The sequence below is a fragment of the Spinacia oleracea genome, chromosome 6 (genome assembly GCF_020520425.1).
Source record: "Spinacia oleracea cultivar Varoflay chromosome 6, BTI_SOV_V1, whole genome shotgun sequence".
Taxonomy (NCBI): Eukaryota; Viridiplantae; Streptophyta; class Magnoliopsida; order Caryophyllales; family Amaranthaceae; genus Spinacia; species Spinacia oleracea.
Genome location: NC_079492.1, coordinates 140,041,374 through 140,054,463, shown reverse-complemented (window position 1 = coordinate 140,054,463; position 13,090 = coordinate 140,041,374). Strand labels below are relative to the sequence as shown.

The window sequence follows — 13,090 nt, the reverse complement described above, 5'->3', positions numbered from 1 at the left end:
CAAGTGGGAAACTATTTCACCAAATACATCTACCACTTGTTATTTATACGACGTACGGAGTACTTCATAAACTTCCATTATCATAGGCATTGCTGTTAGGTCTTTCCTTACCAGTTTTCATACAAGTTCATTTCAATTACACAAAGCTAGAGTATATACTAATGTAATGCTGAACATTTTGTAACAAATTAAAATAATTGAACACTATAATACAATAAAAATGAACACTATACTTTGATAAAATGATTTACTGTCCGGCATATTATGCCCATCACCAAATTTCTAAAAAAAAAATTAACAAACACTGAAAAAGAAAAAAGAAAAAAGAAAAAAGAAAAAACCTATTCAAACATTATATTTCTGTAGTACAGTATTACACTAACTGCATATTTGACATTAGTTTGAGGGATTTTCGGGGACGGGGGAGGGAGAAAAAAAGTGAAAAAGAATATGAACGAAGCACATTTACATATGATCTTATTCACAAGAACAAGGTCAATACCAACTTATATTAAGCTTTTATGCCTTTGTTATCACTCAAAAACTCTGCAGAAACTGAGGGAATCGGGTTATCAGCTCTTCTTAGCATTCTTAAGGTTGCGAACTCTCATAATAAGTTGTTGTCGTTCACCTTCTACTTCGGCGAACTTCAGACTTATCTCTGAGTACCTCTCTTGCATTTCATTTAGTTCAAATTCCATGGATTTGTTCTGTTCCTTTAACAAAATCATCTCTTTCAACAAAACATCAATCTTCTGCTGGTCTCCAGAATCAATGACAGGCGGTTTTTGTTGGCTATCAGATTCTATTTGACTGTCACTGACGGATTTTAAAGAAAAAAACACATCAGTTTACTTAATTATATTACAAAAACAAAAAACAGAAACAGAAAACATCAATATCAAACTACCTGTTTGGCTCCACATTGTTGGAAGTTTCATCTATGACGCTTGCTTCTCCAGGCATATTTCCTGTAGTGTCTTCTTCAGTACAAGCGGAAACCTTTTCCTGAATCATAAAACGAACAAAGGTTAGAACTTGAAAGTCACTTCAGAGTTCAGACCATATAGAAAGATATGAAAAAAATCTGTTGTTGTCTGGGTAACATGCAATCTAAAACCCAAGCAATAGCAACCTGATTACTGATGTTCAAGTTCATTTTTTTTCAAGGTAATTTACATTCAAGCCGGGTTGGGCCGCAAACAATGATGTTGCAGACTTACAATAGTGGTTCGTGTTATAATACTCAGCGTAAAATCAGAGCCATGCTGCTGAAGTAAAGAAGACACAAATCCACAAACCTGTTTTACTTCATCATGGCCAACGATTGGATCATTCTGATCGAGTTCTCTCATTCTAGTTTCTAATTCCTCAATTTTTCCATTAAGACACTTCTCCTTCGTCAGGAACGCATTTGTAGAGGTCTCTAAGGAAGCTTCCTTCAACTTAACTTGCTCCTGTCATTTCAAAAAGATGTCAATAACTTGACATAAGATTGCAAAACATGATATGCATATTATAGTTACAGACTTACAATAGATACAGTAAAGAGTTTTTACCTCAAGTAATTTTATTCTTTCCTTCAACGTGGTTACTTCTTTAGAACCAACCTCTTTCGGACACCGGTCAGATTTTGTATTTTTAGAAGTAGCTTTGGGTTTGTCTTGAACTACAGCTCGTCCACTACTCTCTTTGAACTTCTTCTCAATACTCACAATCGCTTCATCCTTCTTCTTTAGATCAGCTTTGAGTTGGAACACTTGTGTCCTTAGTTTCTCTTTCTCCAACTCATCCTCGTATAAAGAATGCTTCAAGTTGTCACACTGAAATTTTAGTTCTTCCACTTCAAATTTCAGACTTGTAACTGCTTGTTCCTTTTCATGCTTGAGATTTCTCAACATAATCAATTCCTCAAGAGACTTTCCTGCCACCTCCTCTGCTGGATTGTCGCATTCTGTATTCTCCCTTAGAAAAAGAATATCTCTTTCTTTGGTCAATGCTTTCATCTGTTCAGTCAGCGACTTGTTTTCAGAGATAAGTATCTGTATCTCTGATATATGATCCAGTTGCTGAGCTGAAACACTTCTCTGGAATTCATCACTTTGTTTTTTCAGGGTATCCACCTGTTTGGACTTCTCTTTAATTTCCTCCTCCATCTGCTTCACCCGAGTTGATTTTGTGTTGATTTGACTGTACATTTCATGCAGTTTTATTTCATATTCATCTTTAGCTGACTCAAGCTCTTCATTGGCCTTCTGAAGCATATCCTGAAGCTGACGATTCTGCATTCGTAATTCACTAGTTTCAGTCAAGGCTTTGCTAGCAAGCTTCTCATTAGCATTAAATGACGACTGCATTTGTGAGGACAATCTTTTGAATTCATCTTGAATTCTTGCAGCTGTATTAGCATTTTTCCACCTCATCAATCTCAGGGTTTCTTCTGCCCGTATTGCTCGCTGCTCCTGCTCCACTTTGGCATGAGTAACCGCCTCCAGATCAGCTTCAAACCCTTCTGCCTGTTTCTCTAGCTCTTCCTCAAGGTTCTGGACATGAGCTTCAAGTTCCTTTACTGAAGCCAAATTATCAGAAGACTCTTCTGACTGCTTTTTGAGTTCTTTCTCCAGTTTCTTGATGTGGGTTTCGAGCTCATTTATGGTGGCACTAGAATCGGAAACAGTTTCTTCGGCTTTTGATGCTCTCTGCTCTTGTTCCAGTTTGGCATGAACAAGGGCTTCCATATCAGCTTCAAATTTATGTGCTTGTTTCTCTAGTTCTTCCTCCAGGTTATAGTTATGAATTTCAAGCTCCTCTATGGCAGCCAAAGAGCTTGACAACTCTTCTAAGTGCTTTTTACGTTCTTTCTTGAACTCCTCTATCATAGTTTCAAGTTCATTTATAACAGCACCAGACTCATTAAGAGCTGCTTCTGCTCGGTCAGCTTTCTGCTGCTGTTCCATTTGGGAACTTGTAACAGCTTTTATCTCAGCTTCATATCCATCTGCTTGTTTCCGTAGATCTTCTTCAAGGCTTGAATTACGAGCTTCAAGATCCTTTATTGCTGCTAAACAATGTGATAGTTCTTCGGATTTTTCATCAAGTTCATTTTCAAGCTGCAGTCTCTGGGCTTCAAATTCTCTCATAGAAGTATAAGAACTTGAGCCATCACATTGCATCTTCAGCTGATCTTGGAGATGACTTTGTTCCAATCTAGTAGAAAATTCATGGTTCTCTTGCTTCAATATTTCATAATCTAGGGCAAGCTGCTCCATCTGCATCTCTAACTCATCTTTATCTCGCCTATACATTTCGATTTCACTACACAAGTCCATGACCTTCTGTTCAAGTAAATATGTCCCCTGTGCATCACTATGTTGCCTTACAAGGTCTTCCAGAGCCTTTTGCGCTTCATCATCATCACTCTGACCCTTTAGGATACTCTCTTCAGTCTCTACCGCACTTTCTCCAGATATTGACCTGTTTGGCAAATGGGAAACTCCTTTATTATTCTTCTCCAATATCTCCTCCAAATCCTGCACTGCAAGAAGCAACTCGTCATTAGAATCTTGCGTCTTCTGCAGCTGGATCCGAAGATTGGCATTCATATCCTTCTCATAACTGAGCTCTTCTCTGATTAATTCAACAAGAGTCCAAGGATCCCCCTCAAACTGGAATTTGCTTTTGACTCTTAGATCATCAGAACGTTTACGAGAGGACTTGAGCTTTTCACATTCTTCCTTGAATGCATTTCTCTCCTCTTTCAAGCTAAAGATTTCTCTCAACAAATCCTGCCCTTTTTTGCTTTCCTTCACAATCTGCTTTCGCAGAGTTTGCAACTCTAACTCAGACACTTCCGCCCTCCTAGATAAAGCAACAAGGTCGGCTTTGAGAATATCGGCAGAATCATCCAAACCCATCGGAGACCTCATATTGGGAAAGAAATCCCTAGGGCTGTTCATCGAATATTCTGTGCTCGAATCATTAACAGGGACAATTGCCAAATCCCACTGTGTTTTCTGCTGATCTTGACAGCCTGAACTATTTGAGGTCTGATCTTTGCAGGTGTCGATAGTTCTTACTCCAAGTTCTCGCGGAGTATTCAGTCCAGAGCTGCTATCAGAACTCGACAATGTGATGTCCGAACCATTGGATCCTCTACGTGTACCATTTAACCCCACTGGATGTGACGCTGTCTTTCTCAAGGGTTGATCCTGCATATTAAACAATCACCCCAAACAATAAGAACTAGAAAGATGAACATCACTAAAATTATTTCAAGCTCAAAACCAATTAACCAAAATGATGACATTATAATGACTTCATATCAGTTGAGTGTATTTCTTTATTCAAAAGTTCAAAACCATGAATGATCATATCACTAATCTCTCTAAATATCACAATGTGAAAGATCAAATTAAAACCAGAACTGAATTAGAGACCTTACTTCAATAGAATTGGACTTGGCGGCTTGCTCTACATTACCATTGCTAAAATGTCGTCTCAAGCTCTTAGCATCCTCTTTGATTCTCAAATCTTCATTTTCTTCAAGATCTCTGCAAACCCTCATAGCACATCAACAATACACCCAAAAAGGAAAACCCGAAAAACAAATGTATTACAAAGCTAAAAGATTAGTACCTTTGGACAACTCTGCTGAGATTACTATTTTCCTGTACCCTTTGAATAGAAACCTATCAACATTAAAACCAATCACATTGATAAGATTATTCAACATTTAACAACACTTCTTCAATCACATTGATAAATTCACCATTTTTAACTAACCGGCCGGTGGTCCGGCTACTCCGGTAACCCGGACTGGCCGTCAGGGTGTCAGACTGTGATACAAGCATTTGCGAAAATTAAAATGTTAAAAAAGAAGAGTACTAACATGCAAATAAGAATCCGAATTGGAGTTCTTGAACGGAAAAGAAACAGAACAAGCCTTTGTTGCAGCAACATAATCCCCAATATTTACAGAAAACTCTCCCACTAAGCTACTTTTAGGTGATCCCTGCATTATTCAACAACAATTCATCAAATACTGAAATACATTTCAACCAAAAATAGAAACATTGAACTCAATCAAACAAAATCCAAATTAAAAAATAAAAACGTACGGTTGAAACGAGAAAGTAGTAGATTCTCTCATGAATCTTTCCAGTTTTAGGATCTTGAATAAATTTGACTGTTTCATAAATTTGATCCTCCCAGTAACAACAATTCTCTCTCACACTCGACTTCTCCAATCTCGCCGTCGGTTTCCCGTTCTCCGCCGGCACGACCGACACCACCAATCCATTTCCGCCGTACTCAGATACCTAAATCAAAAATCAAATTGCATTATTGACACCATTAATGAACGAAATAATTGATTAAATAAGAAATTAATTTTGCCGACAGTATTACTTGAGTAGCGTGGAACTGTAATTTGAAGATAGCAGTGATCCTATTACGCTCACTCCTCCACTTAAACATTTTTGCTTAACTTAACCGGAACTCCGCCGGATTTTTAACGGAGCTCCGGCGAGCATTTCCGGAAGTTGTCGGGAGTAGCGACAGTACTAGCACATTCAGAGTTGAGAGTTGACTCGGGGGTGGAACGAACTCTAGAGTCTAGAGAAGACGGTGGTTGGCGCAGGGGAACTCGGTGGTGACTCAGTGTGAGATCATGAAATCGCAGATCTAGGGAAAGAGACAATCTAGTCTGTAAATCTGTTGAGGTGAGGATTGAGCATGCAACAGTGCTGTTATTGAAATAAACGACTGACTGGAAATATAAAAAGAAAGGGGAAAAGGAAGGAAGAAGATGTAGACTCGTTATTTTATTTGACGAAGAAGTTTCTGTCTTTTTTTTTTTTTTTTTGGTGGTGGTTTTTTTAATCGGCTAATCTCCTGTCGATTTGGCCGCACATTTTTTTAATTGGCTACTCCGTATTTTGTACTTCTCTCCGTATTTTAATACTCCGCATAAGTTACAGTTTGACCGATAAAGAGTTAATGAGAGTGATTGATTTTATTAAAATCAGATAGAAATTTGGGATGGTGAGTTATATGGTAAGTAATTGACAGTTGGTGAATTATTTATTACAAGAAAAAAGTATGAAAAATTTTGAAAATCACAGGAAGAAGATAAAGATTAATATATTTAGAGTACGAACCATGACATACCAAAAATAAAAAGTGTCATTCATATTAAAATACCACTGCTTTTAAAAAGTGTAACTCATATTAAAATACGGCCGCTTTAAGAAAGTGTAACTCATACAAAGTATTAAAATACGGAAGGAATATATATTTAATTGTCAGACCATGTTCAATAGAATGTTGGTTGAGTATAGAACGGGTAGCGTAATGTATTTTTTGATGGTTTACTGCAACTAGTATTAGACGGTATTTTATAAGAATATGTTGGATGGTTTAAGAGCGTCAAAATTGCACTATATGTTTGAGATGCAATTAACGCAAACCACTTCTATTTGACAAATTTAGTGTGTTATTGAGCTACCAATATACTACTAATTAGAATCTTACAATAATTTATGCTTTACTAGTAGTGACAAAATGTTTATTGACACTAATAAATCCAATAACAAACTAGTGAGTACTAAAAGAGGTTACTTACGTCCATTTTAAATGCAAGCTGTTATTGTCCTAGACATCGTGAGAGTTATGCACTTATGCCATATTGGGGGCAATTGTGGTGTTAAAATTAGGTGGGAAGATATAGTGGGAGGGTGTGTGGCTAACGAGAGGGGAGCAGTGAGTGGGAAGTAGTGAAGTACTCCCTCCGTCCCGGAATACTCGAAACGGTTTGACTTTTTGCACTATTCACACAATTCACTTTGACCCTATTTTATTTCAAATATATGAAAACAAATGTTAGTATACAATATATTGTTGACTTTATCTTAATATATATTTTCAAAATATTAATATTTTATAAGTTTTTATAATATGTAGTTAAAGATATTAGTGGTCAAAGTTGTACATTGGCAAGCGTGTCCGGTCAAAACGTTGCGAGTATTCTGGGACGGAGGGATCAGTAGGAGTTTGATTACATAGCCACATAGGAGGTACTTGTAGAACGTGTGATACTCCCAATGTATTGAATTGACTTTGGTATCTTCTTCTGCCCGCGGTCTAGGCATCTAGACTGCCCATTTTTAGTGGAGTGCCAAGGACACTTATTTCAGGATATAACTCGTGTAAGATCATTACTCCGAATTTAAAAGGGTGTTCGAATCGGCTCGGAAAATGGTTTTTGAGAATATCTTTGGAATTTTCTGATATTTGAATATTTGTAATTAATGCAATACTTATTTGGTCAAACCATTAGATTTATACAGTATTTTTGAAGAACTTTTAAATTTGTGTAACTTCAATGTGTTATGTAATCGATATTACGATATAGTTAAAGCTTTTTTATTTACTCATTTAACATTTTCGTTTTAATATTTAAAAAAAATATCAATTTAAAGACGATATGCCAAAATTTATATTCTTTATATTTCAATTATAATAAGTTGTTGTTCTGAAAGTAATAACGAGATGAATCAAACAAGATCTAAAACGAGAACACGAGTATACTTTTTCTTACATATACAGAGTAAATCACAATGTTAGTCAAATTAAAATTTACCGGTTTGACCGGTATATAGTTTTATACAATGTAATTGACTTATTATTTAAAAAGTTGATACGAAGTAGTATGGTATTTTTTAATATAGATATAGATATGTGTCAACTTTTTAAAGGGGTATGGGATATGAGGGAGGGTGATGAGACCATAAAATGACATGTAAAAGGGGTAATTTATATAATATAAATAAAAATTTACCATTTATAGAAACGGTGCAAGTAATCCGAAACGACTTTATAAGAAAAACGGTATAAATATTTCGGGACAAATGGAGTAAATAGACTCAAATATCAAAATGTACTCCGTAACTATATCAAACGGAGGGAATACTCCTTAATTTACAGGGTCGTTGTGGACGTTTTGCGGTGCTGGTTCCGTCACGGTGGGATCTACTAGCCTACTTACTACTCCGTAGAGAACTAAAGCTAGATGCTACGTAACGCAACTACTCTATTTATGTGTATATTTTTGGTGGGACCCAAACGGCCAACGGTCAGTTATGACTAAAGAAAAACTAATATAGGTTTAGCCAATGTAAAACAACGTTACAACCACTTTAATTACCGATTACGGAACTATCTTTCCATAATTTAGAAGTAAAGACAAACATGACGATGTGATAGGCAATCTATTAATTAACCACAAGAAAAAGACAACACATTTTTTTATCCTATTATTTGACTTTTATTAGTATTATCTTTTATAAGCAAATGGTAATAAACGCGTTATTTAATACTCTATATGTAAGAATTAAGATTACCTTTTTTATCGCCCAAATTAGCCTGACAAGAGAGTGGCAATGTTCAAAGTGGATCCCCAATCTCAAAGTTGGAAGTTATAATCATTACTAGTACTAAATACTATTCCCAGTGGGCAAGATTTAGCTTAATTTCAAGCATAAAGTATAAAAAATAAATTTTATATAGTTATACTCCGTAATCCCGTATATAATAGGTGTATGTGTATTTGTATACATGGGGTTCGTCATTTAATCTCAAGCCGCCAAAAAATACACTATAATATCATTCTTTAATTGGCTTATGTAATCAGGTGAGTATGTAGTTTGAAATGATTAAAATTGTTTTACACCATCTCGTTTAAAAAGAAGTTATTATTTGTTTTTGAAGTATATAAAAGTGCATTACTATACGATACCCACTTTACTAAGCAATGCGCTGGCCCATTGGAAAAAAATTACTTTCCAATTAAAAGGCTAGCTAGGAGTTCAATTCCACTAGAGACACTTTGAAGGAGGGTTCCTAGCTTATCACTTCACTCTCAAATTAAATGTCTAGCCCACTAACTCGGATCGGGTTAACCCATGTAAAGTTCCGACCATATAGAGCACTCAAATTGGTTGTCTAGCCTATGACACGCGACTATACGAGTGAGTAGTGCAAGAGTATGCTAAAGTACACCAGATTTCTTCAACTTATTAATTGGTGTACCTAGCTGTACGTTTGTTTTACATGAAGGTGAGTCTGACTGGTTCGTTTCTCATGTCTACTACACTCTACAGTTCAAGACTAGCACTTGGAATTAAATAATAACAAACCATATATGTTTAATAATATTTTATTAAACTCAGATTTGGTTTTGGCTTAATCTAATTAATATTCTAACCTTTGTAGAATTGAGCTCATTTTTTTAGATTTAAACAAGTTTGTAGAAGACAATGATCCGATTTTGTGGTACTAACTACTAAGGTCAAATACATTACAGAGTCCATAGTGTATAACCTAAACATTACTTTGTACTTCTTCTGTTACATAATATTCATCATATTAATTATTTATGTAGTGATATGGTATTTTATGCTTAATATATTGAAAAAATTATGTTTTGCGAGATCTTATTAGATTTTTTTTAAAAGAAAATTTTGTTAATTATGTTTCAATGTAAATATAAAAATTTAAAATTGATACATAACTATAGATGTTAAACCTGAAAAACATTATGATAAGGACAGAGTAGTTACAATACTCAACAATAGGGACACATAGCTTCCCTTCTTTAATGTTCAATTATCAAGAGACAAGCAACAATACCTTAAAAAAAAAACACATACTCCTACATGAGATATGTATATATAATTTCAAGACTTGCATTTTAATAGTAGAATGACAATAGCATATGGATGTCCCCAACAATAATAACTACCAGATCATATATTAGTTGATAAATTAAATATTGTGGGTGCATCAAATTTAATTAACACGATTCATCTAACATGCATGTAAAATAACATGCAATGCCAACTGTTTTTTTATTGCTTGTTTTCCAACTAATATTACAATGACAAAAAATGAATCTTAATACCCCTAATTACTTAGTACGGAGTACATATTAGTTTGAATGAATGTCTGCACTACAAGAATTTGTATCTTTAATGACAATCTAATTACGACAGGTAAAAAATTCCGTGCAAAACCCTTTTGCGACGGGACTAACAATCAAACAAAGACGGGAACAACCGTCGCAAATGTCTTTTACGACGGGTTAACGACGACCCCCTTTTATGAAGGATTCGCGACAGGAAATCCCGTCATTAATCAACAATTATTGGCCTTAAGCGACGGGATATCCTGTCGTTAATGATACAATTTCTTGTAGTGGTGTTAGAAACCACCTACTTATAAAAGTCCAACTTTATCAAAAACCACCTTATATATTTTGTTGGCAAGAAAATATATCTGATTGTAAATTTTTTTGGTCAATACAAATCCTTAGCCAAAAACCGTCCATTAATTTTTTTCATTTAGTTTAAAATTCTTGCGAGTTAAATTCCATCTATTTCATTGACCTGCCTCTACAAATGTTTAGACCACATTAATTAACATCTTACTACGTACTAGTTAAATAACTTCCAAGGCAAAAATAACTTTAATTTGAACAATGAATTTCCAACAAATGCATTATGTATAGCAAAGGGCACCAGCAATTTGGTAAACATTTATTTTGGTACCACCAAAAAAAAAAAAAAAACATAATAATATAAGTGTAGGTAGAACCTAACCTAGGACTTTAGGAGGTTGGATTGTAAATAAATACGGAGTATAAAGTAGTGTATGTATGATAAAGAAAAAGGAAGGCGGTAAGCGTAACGTAATCCATGATTGGAAGACAAGCATCTTTAAAAGTAGCGTATATGCATGTAAACTGTTGACGAAGCTATTCTCTATTCTCTTTCTATAGTAGCCTAACGGACGGATGGTGTAGTGGCGCGCGGCAACTAATTCATCTAACTCACTAACTTCTTACTCTTTGCTCATTACTCACGACTTACACGTATGACCTTACACCTATGTATGTTTTTATCTCATCAAACCTTGTTTCTTGTGATCTTGCTAAGCTATATAGCCGCCTTTTACCAATTATATTTTCGAATCATTTGCTCATTATATACCTTTGTCTTTACTGAAACTTGCCAATTTTTTGTAGTACGTACATATTCCTTTTGAACCTTTGTACAATCAGCATATATTTGTATATATGGCAATTATTCCTTTTGTACCTTTGTATATACAGAGTTGGATATGTTCCATGAAAGATATGTATGATTTTTAATATCGACAGTATTACGTGTAGAGCTATGTGTATTTTACATAGAATGATTTATTAACCCTTATCAAAGAGGAAAACTCCCAACACATTTTGGTGAACAATAAAGCGCGCTAACCATCCTCGCATTTTTAATGTTTTACTTAAAGCAATGTCATATTAACCATTTTGTCAATGATATATAAAATGTGCATAATTAAACATTTTGGTATTTGACTCGTAATATTGAGATAATTTAATGAATTGAAGTTGTTATTAGCAATATAAGGTTAATTAAGATTGTTACAAATAAGCTAAGTGAAGCTTACAAAATATAATTTGAGCTAACTATAGTCCATCAAACGCGATATTTAATTGGCTGGGTTTATATGAAAAACTGGTCCATAAAACCCTAAATAATGTCTTTAGAGGTGTATATAGTTGTTGATTACTTGATTTAGTTGTTGTTTCTCCTTTTCTTCTTTCCTATAAGCTATTTCGGGCTTCTCTAGGTAAGAAGTGTTTCTCTATTATTTTATTTACCCCTTTTTGGTCCAAAAAAATATTTTTCAACTGGTGATCGAAATAGCTAGAAAAGCGAATTGCCTTAATGCCTTAACACCCTCATATTATACACCCATATATAATACATGTTCTGATGTTCTATTGATCTAACATTACAGCCTTATTAATAAAAATGAAGGCAGGACCATATAGCCAGTATAAATGAGCTAGTTAAGTTGGTTGGAATATTAGTATGCAAGATTAACGTTCAGTTGGCTTAGCTTTAAAGAATTAAAGCAGGTCATATGGTGGGCGTGAAGTTGGCTTCATCATCTATCTATCTATCTGAGTTGATGCATAAAATACAAGTGTAACGCTAGGAGCTGGACACCATGTGAGTTCAAACCGTGAGTTGAAAGTCACCATTTACGCACATATTACAATTTACAATTACAAACATATCCAAATAGGATTATAGTTATCCAACTTGCATTTATTACCCGCTTTATACGTCACGTACTCCTTTACTTTCCTGTTTCCTCCCCTTTTCTAAATGAGACAAAGATACACGTCCCTTATTTCTGTAGCACTCGTATAAGTATTATGTTTGGATCAGTGTTATTAATCTCCCTAAATCTTTGTACTCCTTTCCTTAATACTCGACCTGTTTTGATCGGATACGCTTGCTGATGTACAACTTTGACCACCAATTTCTTTAACTACATATTATAAAATTTATATAAATATTAATATTTTGAAAATATATATTAAGATGAAGCCTGTTAAAATCAACTTCACAGTTGATATTTAACCTTGATTGTCTACTGACAATCTGCACAATGACAGAAAGAGAGAGAGAGAAAGAGAAAAGTGTTTGATGAAATCATAAACTGATCTTATTGATTGAATCATAATTACAGAATGATGAGTTTATATACACTGAATGCTACGTGGTCTAACCAATCAGATGCCAGCATTCCTACACATCAGCATTAATACAACTCTAACTGATTATTACAGTGCTAACAACAAGCTAACAGAATTCCTAGAATTTAGGGAAGTTAGTTGAGCTGATTCCTTCTAGAAGCTTCGTGCAGTAAGGGTGGTTGCTTGCTGGCTTGTATACTGCATGATGATGTTGTATGGTGCATGAAGTAGAGGCTGCAGTAGGAGTATATACACCAACACCCCCCCCTCAAACTTGGGATGGGAGAAACATTTGTCATTCCAAGTTTGGAGGATAGAAGTCTGTGTTGAGGACTAGGAAGTATCTTAGTAAAGATGTCAGCCAACTGATGTTGGGTTGGAAGATAACTTAGCTGCAGTAAACCCTCAAGAACTTTATCCCTTGTAAAGTGACAGTCCACCTCTATATGTTTAGTTCTTTCATGGAAAATGGGGTTCTTT

General features: G+C 35.0%; 1 protein-coding gene across 1 annotated transcript; it reads right to left on the bottom strand.

Annotated features, from left to right (window-relative positions):
* Nucleotides 1–210: 210 nt before the first annotated feature.
* On the bottom strand, nucleotides 211–5,854 carry LOC110778459 (uncharacterized). The gene is made up of 9 exons (XM_021983015.2): nucleotides 5,407–5,854; nucleotides 5,118–5,318; nucleotides 4,889–5,011; nucleotides 4,636–4,688; nucleotides 4,442–4,550; nucleotides 1,560–4,208; nucleotides 1,302–1,457; nucleotides 911–1,008; nucleotides 211–819 (listed from the first exon to the last, which is right to left on the bottom strand). The coding sequence occupies exons 1-9, from the start codon at nucleotides 5,473–5,475 to the stop codon at nucleotides 573–575; spliced, it is 3,705 nt and encodes a 1,234-aa protein (XP_021838707.2). The 5' UTR covers nucleotides 5,476–5,854; the 3' UTR covers nucleotides 211–572.
* Nucleotides 5,855–13,090: the final 7,236 nt, after the last annotated feature.

Bases quoted from the DNA above. Each gene is read 5' to 3' on its own strand.
- LOC110778459 (XM_021983015.2), bottom strand. From the start codon at position 5,475: ATGTTTAAGTGGAGGAGTGAGCGTAATAGGATCACTGCTATCTTCAAA. The intron at 5,319-5,406 runs GTAATACTGTCG...TTTTTGATTTAG, and splicing joins TACAGTTCCACGCTACTCAA to GTATCTGAGTACGGCGGAAA. The intron at 5,012-5,117 runs GTACGTTTTTAT...TGAATAATGCAG, and splicing joins ACTACTTTCTCGTTTCAACC to GGATCACCTAAAAGTAGCTT.